This window comes from Lathamus discolor, chromosome 4 (genome assembly GCF_037157495.1).
Source record: "Lathamus discolor isolate bLatDis1 chromosome 4, bLatDis1.hap1, whole genome shotgun sequence".
Taxonomy (NCBI): Eukaryota; Metazoa; Chordata; class Aves; order Psittaciformes; family Psittacidae; genus Lathamus; species Lathamus discolor.
Genome location: NC_088887.1, coordinates 65871639 through 65884982, shown reverse-complemented (window position 1 = coordinate 65884982; position 13344 = coordinate 65871639). Strand labels below are relative to the sequence as shown.

Below are 13344 nucleotides of genomic sequence, written 5' to 3'. Positions count from 1 at the left end.
TATTTCTCTTCTGGAAAATTGAGTTTTGTCCCTCAGGTTTTAACTGGGTCTAGGGCAGCACAGAATCAAATTGACTCATGTTCTAAGCTACAGTATATTTGTATATACTATAATCACCTCACTATAGAATCGTAGAGTGGTTAGGGTTGGAAAGGATCTTAAGATCATCTAGTTCCAACCCCCCTGCCATGGGCAGGGATGCCTTAGCCTAGATCATACTGCCCAAGGCACTGTCCAGCTTGACCTTGAACACCGCCAGGGATGGAGCACCCTGTTCCAGTGCCTCACTGCCTTCACAGTAAAGAGCTGCTGCTTTATATCTAACCTGAACTTCCCCTGTTCAGACTAGAAAGTCTGAACCCCTTACCTCTTGTACTGATGAAGTGAGTAGTGGGACTTTTCATGTTAATAGTAAAATCATTGAGTTTTTTTTCAAATATTCCAGCATAAACACCAGCAAGAAGTCTAAAAAGAGTTTTCTAAGATGCACTTTGTTTCTTTTGATTACATTCTTCAGGAGGGACTGCGAACATTGTGTGTTGCATATAAAGAGCTCACAGCAGAAGAATATAGCAAAGTACAGAAGCTGCTTCAGAATGCAAAGTTGGCCCTCCAGGACCGAGACAAGAAATTGGCAGAAGTGTATGAGAAGATAGAAAGAGATTTTATTTTACTTGGTGCTACAGCTGTTGAAGATCGGTTAGTGCATTTCTTAGTTTCTTATGTTTAGTAATTGTACCAAAGTAGTTGAAGACTTTTTTGTAACTTTTTTTTTTGGATTAGAGATTTATTTGAAGAAAAAAAACCAACAAAACCCAACCCTCTATTTGAGTCAATTCCATACCCTTAGCTTACAAAAGTTACACATGCTAACTTTAGTAACCTAGTAACAAAAGTTAAGTGTACAAATATCAGTATATTCAAGCCATTTACATGCAGTGCATGTAATACCTTATTAAACAAATTGTAGTGAAAAGTTTTGGAGGAAGGAACTACAAAATGGGTGTTGAGGAAATGAAGAAAGAAAATCTTTAGGTTATAAGAAAAAAAAAGCTGTTAAAACTAGGAGGTCACTTTAATAACTCAGCAATACCTCATTGTTTGATGTCATTAGCTGAAAGTGCTGAAAATATTTTAATTGAAGTACTAGTCTGAAGAAGCATCTTTTTACCTGTATGAATGAAAGGTGTAACCTTGAACGCTTTGAAAGTGTCAAAACTAGTGAGTTATAATGTACTACTCTGACAGACAGTTTTAGATTCACACCTTGGGGAAAATCCTTAGATCTGATAGCTTTTATTTATTTATTTATTTGTTTGTTTGTTTACAATTTGGTTATGGAAGCCTTTCAGTAAGGATCTCTGAATTTCTCATGTCCAAGCAATCTATCAATGTATGTTGTCTATTGGCTTCCACAGACTACAGGAAAAAGCTGCCGACACTATTGAAGCACTCCAGAAAGCTGGAATTAAAGTTTGGGTTCTGACAGGAGACAAAATGGAGACTGCTGCAGCTACTTGCTATGCTTGCAAACTCTTCCGGAGAAATACACAAATACTTGAGCTAACCACAAAGAAAATTGAGGAACAGAGTTTACACGATGTGCTTTTTGACCTAAGCAAAACTGTCCTAAGACACAGTGGCAGCTTAACCAGGGATACTTTCTCAGGGTAAGGAAAAAGTTGAATTTTCAAGCCAGTAATGGCCTTCTGTGCATTTCATAAACAATGAAATGATTGATTGATTGATCGTTTGCCTTAAGAGCAGCAACATGCTATGTTTCAGGTTTTTATTGTTAAAAGTGTGAATTACTGCATGGCAATTAAGTATAAGTTTGTTCCACATGAGCTTAAGTTTTCACCAGCATGGTACCTTATCTCATTTCCAGTACTGCTTTAACTGTTAAAAGAAAAAAAAAAAAACAACAACTGACATTGTAACTACTTGTTTTTCCACTGCAGAAATATTCATTCTTGGAAAAAGATGATTGTAAAGCAAAATACTGTTTCTAATTTTTAAAAGGGAAGCACGTATGATATATTCCTGTAATTAGAGTCAGTATGTGATGTGACTTTCTTAAGACCAAGGTCACAGAGAGCAACAATATAGGGCCCTTTTTCTAGGGAAGGTTATGCTACATTTACAGAGAGTGACAGGCAACAGTGTAGTACCAAATCTTGTGATGTGCATAAAAATAGTTTAAGTGCCCTAAATTGTAAAGAAATCACTGACTTCTGTGTATTTGAATATCCATGGAAGGATAGGTATCATGTATATGGAATAAGTTAGGAAATGGCATTAAAAAGCAAAAAGCAGGTATAATGTAAAATATGCCTTATATAGGTAGTAAATTAGGCTACTTACTTGAAATGTTGTAGCTGGTATATATTACTTGCTCTTTTTTCCACTGTAAAAACCTAAAAATTGGATTCCAAAACATTTTTACATATTAGGATGTTAAGAAGTTGCTGGTTCTTCTGGGCATAATGGTACATATTTGATTTGTTTTTCTTTTTAATATAGAATCCTCTAGTAATGCATTTTATATGCATTTGTAGTAAGTCTGTAGTAAAGGAGCAACAAATTAACAAGCATTTATGATATTATTTTAGCAGTATTTCTAGAACTCTTATCCTTAAGCTTGAAAGTCTGGGCCAGAGCATTTTTCTTAGCTATCCTTACATTTTAAACTCCTTTGGTCTAATGAAGAAAACCTTTGTATTCAGTTAAATCGTATTTCACTGTTACCTGTACTACATTTAGCTTAAGTCCCACAGGTCTTACAAGATATGTTTAAATATATTTGTTTAACTTTTTGTGCAATGCCCATTTTCTAGACATCGAGACTAGACATTGAGTCTTTGACTCCAGAGTTGGAGAGTTTGCTATCTGTAACAGCAAATTACAACTATAATATATAAAATAGCTATCTGTAATTGCAAATACTATCTGTAATGGCAGGATTCTGCCTGGATGTTCAAATTCAGACTGAAAATCTTTCACTAGAATGTGTCAAATATTCAATACGTTGCCTGAACTTCATAATAATACATTTTGGTTGATGCCGTTATATACTAACAGTGCAACCCTATTCGTGCAATGGTAACAAAGTGCTGAAAATACCTGTAAACTGCTAGTAGATATAGTTTATGGTACTTCATATTATTTGTCAAAAATTGCTTGTGTTGTAGTAGTGAAGATAGAGATGCTTAAAATACACTGATGTTAATAAATATGGTGTTTTCCTCACAAACACTGTTCCCGGTGAAACTGTGTTTGTTGAAAACCCACACACAGTAGTATAATCTTGGAGCACTGAAACTAGAGCACAAATAAACCTCAGTGTATGTTTATACAGCACTCGTTGCTGAGCTGGAGCCTGGGGCTGCTCTGTAATGTAGGCAAATGCAAGGGTGCTATGGAATAACTAGTTTGGATGCCACAAAAAAATGCTCTCATAGCGTGGACCATCTTCCCTCATTGTTTGGCATATGTTATTGTGGTAGTCTGTGCTGCATGCCACCATGGTTATGCTTCTAGCAGTGCCCAAATTATTACAGGTATACCAGTTATAGATTAATATAGATAATAATATATTGTAATATTATAGGTAACGTATGTAATTACTGTATTTTAAGAATATAATTACAGGTATACATGTATCAGACTTAGCCACCACACTAAACACAAAGGATAGGTACTCTAAAGATAGACAGTGGCCTTGGTTCTTCAGGCCAACAAGTCTCTTCCGTGCATTTCCTTCAGAGCATGGTTTACTTCCTTTTCCCTTGGAAAAACAAAAAAGAAGAAGAAAGTAATTATTTTCCTCATCAAAGCAAATTTTGGAGTGTCAAAGGCCTTCTCCTTTAATTTTTTTTTGTCTTTATTATGGAATGTGCCACAAAATTAACTTTATTCCTGCAAATCAGTTTACCTCACTGTAGTTCTCAGAGTCCTTTCAAATAGAACTTTCAAGGTCATTAATGATACACTCATACTCACTGGTGAAGTCACTGAGGTGTCAGGTTTCTGTTTTTGAACTGGTGAAGCACTGAATATTTTCAAGATAATCTAGAACTATAATATGTCATAAATAGCAGGAATTTCCTATAGAAGTATATTAATTTTGCAGTATTCCGTACTCATTATTTTTCATTAATCAATTTTCACAAAAGCACTATTGCCAGATTTTAAATGTGTCTGAGAATTTTACAGTGACTCTTCGTTTATATTTTATCCCTGAACAGACTTTCAAGTGATATGCAAGATTATGGTTTAATTATTGATGGAGCAGCATTATCATTAATAATGAAACCACGACAAGATGGGAGCTCTGGTAACTACAGAGAGCTCTTTCTTGAAATTTGCAGGAACTGCAGTGCAGTGTTATGCTGTCGAATGGCACCTCTGCAAAAAGCACAGGTTTGTTTTTCATTTTGCAGTTGCTTGTTAGCTGTGCACATATGTAAATATTGAAAGTTAATATTCTGTATAACTTCTGCTGATAACTTAAAATGTTACCATTCACTTTTGTATTTTCTAAAATGGAAAAGGCAAAAAAAAACCAAACCAAAAAAGGCAAAAAAAAACCCCTGCTCCTGTCAAGCAGTTTAGATAATGGTATGCTAAAATGGCAGCCAGCTGTGCACCTGAATTTGATATATGTACATATTGTGCAAATTTTATGGTTGGTACATGCTGATAATGAACATATTTAATGAACTGAACTAACTGCTTCCTTTTTAACCTAACAAGCTTTGAATAGTCTGCTACCTGTTGATACTACAAGAACCCGCATTATTACTGTAGAGTGATACTTCTGCATTTTTAAGTGGTAAGCCAGGAAAAAAGAATCCAGCCAGAAAAATGTGTGCATTATCATTTTTAAGTACTTCTTAATTGTTGTCTGTTAGTTTGTATCAAGTAAAAACATATGCTTCCATTGCTGAAACATCTCAATATAAGTGAAAAACTTTTAAAGGAAAGAGACGTTTATCTTTCTTATATACACTTTTTTATATATAGTTTTTATCTTTCAAACTGTCACGTCTCTTTCTCAGTGCTCAGGTACAGCATACGTAGCCCTTTATTAATTTTAATAGGTGTATTTATCCAGCACATTTAACTGTCTGGAAGTCTGCAGTTTTCAGTTGCAGCTGATTCAGTGCCAAATGGACATAGGTGAACATTTACAGTGGAGGGATTTGAGGTCAAATTTTTGGACAGTTTCTATGTCAACAATATTTAGATATATAGACAGTCTTATTATCTTTTCTTAAATAATAAGAAAAAAGCCATCAGCACAATTAAGAAAGCAGAATCTTTCAGTCTTTATTTCAGGATTTCTTTGAAATCGTATTCTTTGTCTCTGGAACCCTCTTAATTTATTAATGTGCTTACACCGCATTAAGCAACCTCAGCACCTTCCGTTCTTCTGCCCTTCCTTCCTACTATCTGTATCTCTTCATTGTTTGAAAGTATTTGAAAAATATTATTTCATATTTGGAACAAATACCTCTAATATGAAGAAACTACTGTGATCTTCACAGTAGTTGCATTGGGTAATACTGGTTTTATGTCCCTTCACAGAATTTCTTATATAACTGTGTTGGTCATTTTTTATTACTTGTAAGTTCATGCAAAACAAGCAAACCATAACAGAGTTTTTAACACTATTTTTTTTCCAGATTGTGAAATTGATTAAGTTATCAAAGGAGCATCCTATCACATTAGCAATTGGTGATGGAGCAAATGATGTCAGTATGATTCTAGAAGCACATGTTGGCATAGGTAAGTGTGCTTTTTAGAGTATTAGTTCAAGTGAGATGACAAAAAGCATTTACTTCTTAAAAACAGGCAGTCTCAAAGAATCAGCTCGCATATTTTATAGACAACTTTTAGTGAATTTACCCCAGGTAACTATCATGGTGATCTCTTACTAGATGAGTGTCATAGCATTAATATATAATTTTTCAAATAATTGTGTCTTTGAAATAGTTCTTCAGTTATTAAACAGCTTCATCACTCTTTTTTTTTAAAGGAATCATTGGCAAAGAAGGTCGTCAAGCAGCAAGAAACAGTGACTATGCAATACCTAAATTTAAGCATTTGAAAAAAATGTTGCTTGTTCATGGGCATTTTTATTATGTTAGGATATCTGAACTTGTGCAATACTTCTTTTATAAGGTAAGAGAATGCTTATTCTAATTACATTAATCTCAAATTTGCGTGGTAACATCTATATACACTTTACACAGTCAATTGTACAAAAAGCATTAATTGCATATAAAAAAAAGAAAAAGGAATTCTTACAAATTCCATCACAGACTGTTCTGCTTATTTTCAGTACCTTCTGGGTTCTCTCTACAGTGGCCTTTTAAATGAAGTTGGAAATAGCATTTGAGAACTTAGCTTAGCTCAATGTACGTTAGTTTCTATTTTCATCAGGGTAGTTTATCATGTGAATCCTCTGTTTAGACAATTTGTTGTGTCTAAATGATGGGAAATGATGGAAGATAATAGAAAGCACCCTTCAGAAGGTAATTCAAGGTCTTGGTGTTTGACCATATGTATAGTTAGGAGAGGATGACGTTTGGGATCATAGTTAGAAACATCTTAAAATGATTTTGCTGGAAAGCCTGTTAACTGGGGTGTCCATGCTTGCTTACCACAGTTTGTGTCCTACGTGTTGTCCCTTATTTGCCTTGCCTTGGCTGAGCTGTGCTCCTGGGTCGCAAAATACATTGGCCTTGAATTTTGAAACTGTAACCTTAAGTTTGCTTTCAAAATATGTTAAGTATTTTTCTTAATAGTATTACTGGAAGATGAGAAGGTTGATATTTAATGTATGCAGCTCTTTCTACTGTTCATGCAATATTTACTATTACTAGTATGCTAGTATAGTATAGTATACTACTATGTATATAGTACATAGTATACTACTATGCTATACACAGCTATATAGCATTGTTCAGTATATAAATTACTGCTTGTATTCCACTTGACGACTGTGTCACTTTGTCTTTCAGAATGTCTGCTTCATTTTTCCTCAGTTTTTATATCAGTTCTTCTGTGGGTTTTCACAACAGGTTAGTTGCGTTTCCCCTCGCTGCCATATTTTCTCTTTGGCTTCTTTTTTTTTTCCATCAGAATTGTTGACTGTTTAACGCTGTGCCTGTTCATCTGACAAAATTTCTGGGTTAGCTTACACATTGTCAAAAGAGAGCATCTCTTTTGGGTCATGTAATTTTCAGTGGCAATCGCAGTTACGTTTCAGAAATCACTCTTATGAAGTGTCGTTAACACAGTGTTATTTTCAAAGTCAAACAACACAGGAAACCAAACTTTGGAGCTGCAGTGCAAAGTGGGAAATGTAGTCTTTCAGGTTTAAGCTTATTGAACACGGATAGAAGGAATCCTGAAAGATAAGTAATTGAACTAGTTGTTAATTTTTAGAATTCAGACTGAAAATGGAAGAATAAACTAGTCTTTTCTGGGATGTACAGGTACACGTGGCAAAATTCAGACAAATAGTGATATTCAATTAGTTGAAAAGAAAAAAAGCCCAGCACATAGAAAGATAGAGGAAAAGTGAACTGCTGCTCACCAGAAACGTGCCATCATTCAGGACAGGATCCAGTATTCTGATTTCTAAATTTTTTATTTACTTTTCAATCCCTTGCTCTCATCTAATTTGTGGGGGGAAAATCTATCTTTTCCTTCTGAATGATGGAGCAAAACCCAAAGGAATGAATGACCAGGCTTAGGCAAGAGGGTTGTTTTCAGGTTTAAATTGTACAAGAGGAGGATTTCATTGGGAGAAAATAGCATTGTTGCTTTAAATTTGTGGGGTGTCTTACAGTTGAGACAATAGGAGGGGCTGATACATGGACGAGACTATTAAATCATTCTTTTAATTGACCTTTTGTCCTCCAGATGAATGGGGTACAAGTGCATAGTTTTATCTTGGCTGTTTTAGCTGTTCAGGAATATTTGCCTCCATCCTGAAGGGATACATTTTATTTTTTTAAAAAAGCTGACTCATTTCAGATCAAGTTCCATGCATTGGATTATGTTTTAAAATCAAAAATAGCAGATTTAATTCTTTTCCATCTACAGACTTTATACGATACCGCGTACCTAACACTGTACAATATCAGCTTCACTTCCCTTCCTATCCTCTTTTATGGTCTAATGGAACAACATGTCAGTGCAGACACACTCAAGAGAGAGCCTTCGCTATACAGGTAAAATTCATACATTGTGCCCCAAAGTTGTTTGTTTAATTGCGAGATCTGCCTCTGTTATAATGGAAGTCCTCAGGATTTCTGTACCACAAAGTTGAACATCAGATAAAGTGCAGCAGAAAGGTTGAAGACCATATGTACAGTCTATAAACTACAATAGACACATGTATTTTAGTGCTCTCTTTTCCTTCTGTCTATGGGGAACAGTATTTTAAAAAGAGAAAGCATACCATTTCTCCTATATTCATTCTTTATTCTGAAAGAAAAGAGGACAGAGTGGTAGAGTGTTGTATGATAGAATTCTACGCAGTGTCCAATATCGTCCTCTGCATATTGTTGGCACGCTTCTGGGCACTGAAGTTGCAACTGGTTTAGATTCTTAGCCACTTGAAATATAGTTCTTACCACGTAACTGCATGTGGCCACTTAAATTAGGAGCAATGCCCAGCTGCAAAACCAGTGCATTTCAGATAGTGGTAGCAGTAGATAATCAAAGGGAAAACATTTTTTGAGAGAGAGAATACTAGATGCTTAAAGGTTAATCAATTTAATCAATACAGTTGTAAGTTTTTAACTGCGAAATTGAAGAGGAATACAGGGTGTTACTGTTGACCCCTTTTTATTTTCCCTTCTATATTTTAAATGTTCTCAGTTTAGAAATGGTCAGTCATAAGACCTTTCTGATTTTTGAAAGCTAGCAGAGGTTATTTGGTAAAAAAAATTTTGGTTTTGTTGTTACAGCAGTTTATTCCTAAGCTGTTTTGGGCAATAGTGCAGTTGTTCTGGCTAGATGCGGTTATTGTTGGCCAAACACAGTTTTGTGCAGTTTATTGGTAATCTGCGGGGAGAACTGACTTCATGTGGTCACCTGACAGTCTTTAAAGTACCTGCAGTGAAAGTAGTTGTTGGTAGTAAATGTGTCCGTAATTCAGGATTTTCACTTAACTGTGTTCTGATTTACTCTGATGTGTTTTATTATATATGCCAAGTTGCTATATACTTATTCTGTGTGCAGTAGGTAAGGTTGTAATATTAAATTTTTTGTTACGAGAAAATGCAGGCTAGTGGACAGTTCTGTTGCTGCCCAATCCCTGTATTTTTTAGTGGGGGAAAAAGTCAGGAAATACCATTTGACCTGAAGCTTCAACTGAACTGAAAAATCCTTGTTTTGCATATTCCACATAAAATGAATATTTCATTTTGTTACAATAGTCTCTACAAAAGCTCCCCATGGGAAATAAAGCAAAGTCTCCAGAGACCTCTAGTGTTTCCATTTAAAATCTACAGTGGATCATCACATGCACAGCAAGTACTGGAAAACAGAAACCTTCTGTAAAAAGATTGAAAAATAAATGGGAGAGCACAGGGGAATTTACCACACAACTGAAATAAGAAGAATTACAGGCGACGGTTAAAAGGGCTTAGAAAAACTAAAAATACTAAAGAGGAGACATTCAGAAAGGATTTGGATGTGAAGGGGTAGGCACTTGTCAAGTGGAAATGTTGTGGGTTTACATGCAATTCTTCATTGGTTTTCCTTCAAAAAATGGTGAGTTGACATCATTTGTTTGGGATTTTTGAACATGCTGGTAATGAATGTGTATATCTTATTTTACAGAGATGTTGCCAAGAATGCTTTGCTGCGCTGGCGTGCATTTATTTATTGGACATTCCTAGGAGTGTTTGATGCTGTGGTATTTTTCTTTGGTGCCTATTTATTGTATGACAACACAGTTGTGACCAGCAACGGACAGGTTAGTGTTGGGTTTGATCAGTCAGTCAAAGGTAATTTTTTTAATGTTGATGATGCTATGAACATAGATTTGTTTTCTTCAGTATTTCCAGCACAGATAACTTTTATGAGTTATGGTGAGATAGATGGGTCATCTGTTCAGCAAAGTCTGAAGTATACAATAGGATATGCTGTGTATCAGGACTATATACAACAGAGATATATATCATAAATTCCAACTATTCCTTCAGAATTCACATAGTAACTTTTAAGTTTTGTGCTTGACATGCATTTGCTGAATATCTGATTAACATATCAAAAGTCTTGTAGAGTAGTTATAAATGATCATAAAAGAGCTTAAATATAACAAGCTTTTTAATATTTCAATGATTTTTGACATATGGCAGCTTAAAATAATCTTATCTCTACTTGCTTTGCAGTCACATGAATGCAAATTTTAAGAACTTTTGCATTTTATTTATTTTACCCATTGATATTTTGGTCTATTTTATTTGTGTGCTTTTTTTTCTTTTTGCTACTTGCTTCTCTTCCTATCCTCAGCTAATGACAACCAGCACTCACATGGTAAGACTATTGTGGATTTGTCATGATATCCATTTCATCTTTCACTGTTCTTTAATTAAACTGTTAAAGAGCAGTTAAATATTTCCTGTAATTATTTCAAAATATCACTTAAATTTATAGATAGAAATGTTCTTTATTGCTACTTTATAAATACTTAGTTTCTATAGAGTATAGTGTATACCGAAGTATATGAGGTGTGGTAAAGAACCATAAACTTTAAAAAATAAGTAGGCTTTCTGCTTCCTTGCGTTTTCTTATTTTGTTATGTTTCTATGGCCTACATTTTGTTGCTGACTCTGCTATAGAAAATTTATTACAGTTTATGCTATAAAGTGCTTGAACAGCTTTAGAAAAGACCCTCAAAGTGAGAGAAAATAAATTGTGCACAATTTTGTTGCCTGGATGTAACGTACATGTTTGCTAGAAATGCAATGTTCAAATATCAGCGAAGTACTGTGAGCTTGGTGAGGCACTGGCACAGGTTGCCCAGAGAAGCTGTCGCCCTCCTATCCCTGGCAGTGTTCACAGCCAGGTTGGATGGGGCTTGGAGCAACTTGGTCTAGTGGAAGGTGTCCCTGCCCATGGCAGGGGGTTGGAAATGGATGGTCTTTAAGGTCTCTTCCAACCCTAAACCATGATTCTATGAAACAAACTTCTAGTGTGAGAGAGAACACGTATTAGAAAGAGCTTTTACAAGGACAGAGTGAATTTCCAGTAGGCATAACTGTACACTGGAGCACTTCCTTTCCTGGTACCATCATACGCTATGTTAGGTATTCAAAATTCTGCATCAGCTTATATTTACAGTCCTGAAAACTAGACACTTATACACGGTTTGTATTGCAAATATTCAGAGTTCCTTTTTGAATTTTATTCTTCTCCTATAGCACACATTCAGTCAAATTCTTGGTAAAGCTCTATAGCCAGACTAGTACCTAATTTGCAAATTGTGAATGTTTATATTTACAACTGGATACCCATGTTAATATTTGGTGATAAAATGTGTTGCTTGAGATATTCGGACTTGAGTGTCACAGATAAAAAAAATTCACTACTCAGCATGCATGCTTGTGTGTGTGTATAAAACTTAGAGTTGCAGTTTTAGGCTTGAAAGTGTTAGTGTTCAGGAATAGCCAGAGATACACAGATGAGTTCATACATGCATGAATGCTAGTTGTTGTTGATGGTTATTTCCGAGTATTTAAATTATACCCGCATCTGGAAAAAGTCAGTGAAAGATTTGAAAGGTTTATCGCAACAATATGTTACTGTAGAACAGGGCACAGGTTAAAGGGGCTGAAGGTACCACTTATACCATAAATGATATCAGATGATTCAAGCTAAGTTCCAAATTGTTAAAATGGCTGCTGAAGCAAAAAATTTTAGTTCCTCTTTCCCTCCAGAAAGAAACTAATTGTTGTTGTGGCAAAACCAGTAAAAAGTGAAGTCAATATTTAAACGAATTAATTAAAATTAATACCCGAGTCAGACTGTGTACCATGAAGTTTGCTTCCAAACATACTCCCCCACCAGGATGTTTCTCAGTATTCAGAAATTTGTTTGAAACTGTTTTCATGCTGTAGAATGATATTACTACAATAATGAAGATAGCTACTTTTAATCACTGAGATTTACTTCGTAAATGCCTGCCTCAGTCATTTCCTGGTAAATAAACCTAAGATACCAAAGATTAATCTTATATTAATTGTTATGAATTTGTGGTACTGCTTTGCATGAATGTTGTTGCACTTTGAATATGACATCATTGTTGGTGTTATTAAAACATAGAGACCTGCTACATAAGGAAGGAAAGAAGAGAAGGGACTGTAGAAGTGCTTGCAGATCGTAAATGTCATCTTAGTTTACCCGTGTAATAAAATGTATTCCCCATGTGTGGGTTTTTTTAATGTTTAATGCAGAGCGGATTAAATACAATTAAGCTGGGCTCAGAGATAGGTAGGAGAAACTAAGTTGAAAGGAATAACGGAGTGAGAAATACAAAACAGTAGGAAGGGAGAGAGTTAACTGGAATAATGAATAGAAACATGCAGGATCAATAAATACAGCCACAGGAGGAGGGGAAGAATTGGATAGGCTGGGAGCAGAGCACGGAAAAATATTTCATAAACTAGATGTTAACAGGCATACAAAAGAATGATTCACAGCCTGAAGACAAGTAGCATCTTGAGATATTCAGTGGTGAAAATACATTATGAGTTTTTGTAACTCACATTATCCCATATTGCTCTGCTTGCATTTCTCTGTGCCAAATTAGCAGCCTTATGGAGCCTTGTGTGCCTTTGCTGTGACCTTATTTTTAAACTAAAAAGGTGGGTAGGTGAGGGTTGGTTGCAGCTCAATGCTTTCTGTCTAGCCTGACAAACAGAGGCAGAGGAAGGTTGTTTCGGGATTTTTTATTTAATCTAGCAGCTTTTATTGGAAGTACAGACTCATCTGTTCAGTGTGCAGAAAGCTAGGCTGACACTAGGCTGTCTGAGAGATGCTAGATATGACATGAGAGTACTGTAAAATTTAACTGCAGACAGTTGGTAAATGACCTAATTTGAAGTTCCTGAACTAGATTCCTGTCCATGCACTGATATTTTTTTTTAGGGCACATAAAATACTGTAGCAACGTCATGACCTATGAAATTATCACATTGCATATCAAGGTAAAAGGTCAAAATGCTGAAGGTTTTCTGCATTTCATCTTATGTTCTATACACTTGGTCGCACATTGTGTAATTTTAGAATAATGAAATGGATGCTCAGAAAAATGAA

The 13344-nt window shown here is 35.3% G+C and overlaps 1 protein-coding gene across 2 annotated transcripts in view; it reads left to right on the top strand.

Annotated features, from left to right (window-relative positions):
- Nucleotides 1–13344, top strand: part of ATP11A (ATPase phospholipid transporting 11A) — a 116090-nt gene that overhangs the window by 88557 nt on the left and 14189 nt on the right. For both annotated transcript variants that reach the window (XM_065677901.1, XM_065677902.1), the window contains exons 18-25: nt 518–699; nt 1419–1670; nt 4248–4422; nt 5688–5790; nt 6041–6186; nt 7029–7088; nt 8119–8246; nt 9865–10000. In XM_065677901.1, coding sequence (XP_065533973.1) covers nt 518–699; nt 1419–1670; nt 4248–4422; nt 5688–5790; nt 6041–6186; nt 7029–7088; nt 8119–8246; nt 9865–10000 — 1182 coding nt within the window. The remainder of the gene's footprint in view (nt 1–517; nt 700–1418; nt 1671–4247; nt 4423–5687; nt 5791–6040; nt 6187–7028; nt 7089–8118; nt 8247–9864; nt 10001–13344) is intronic.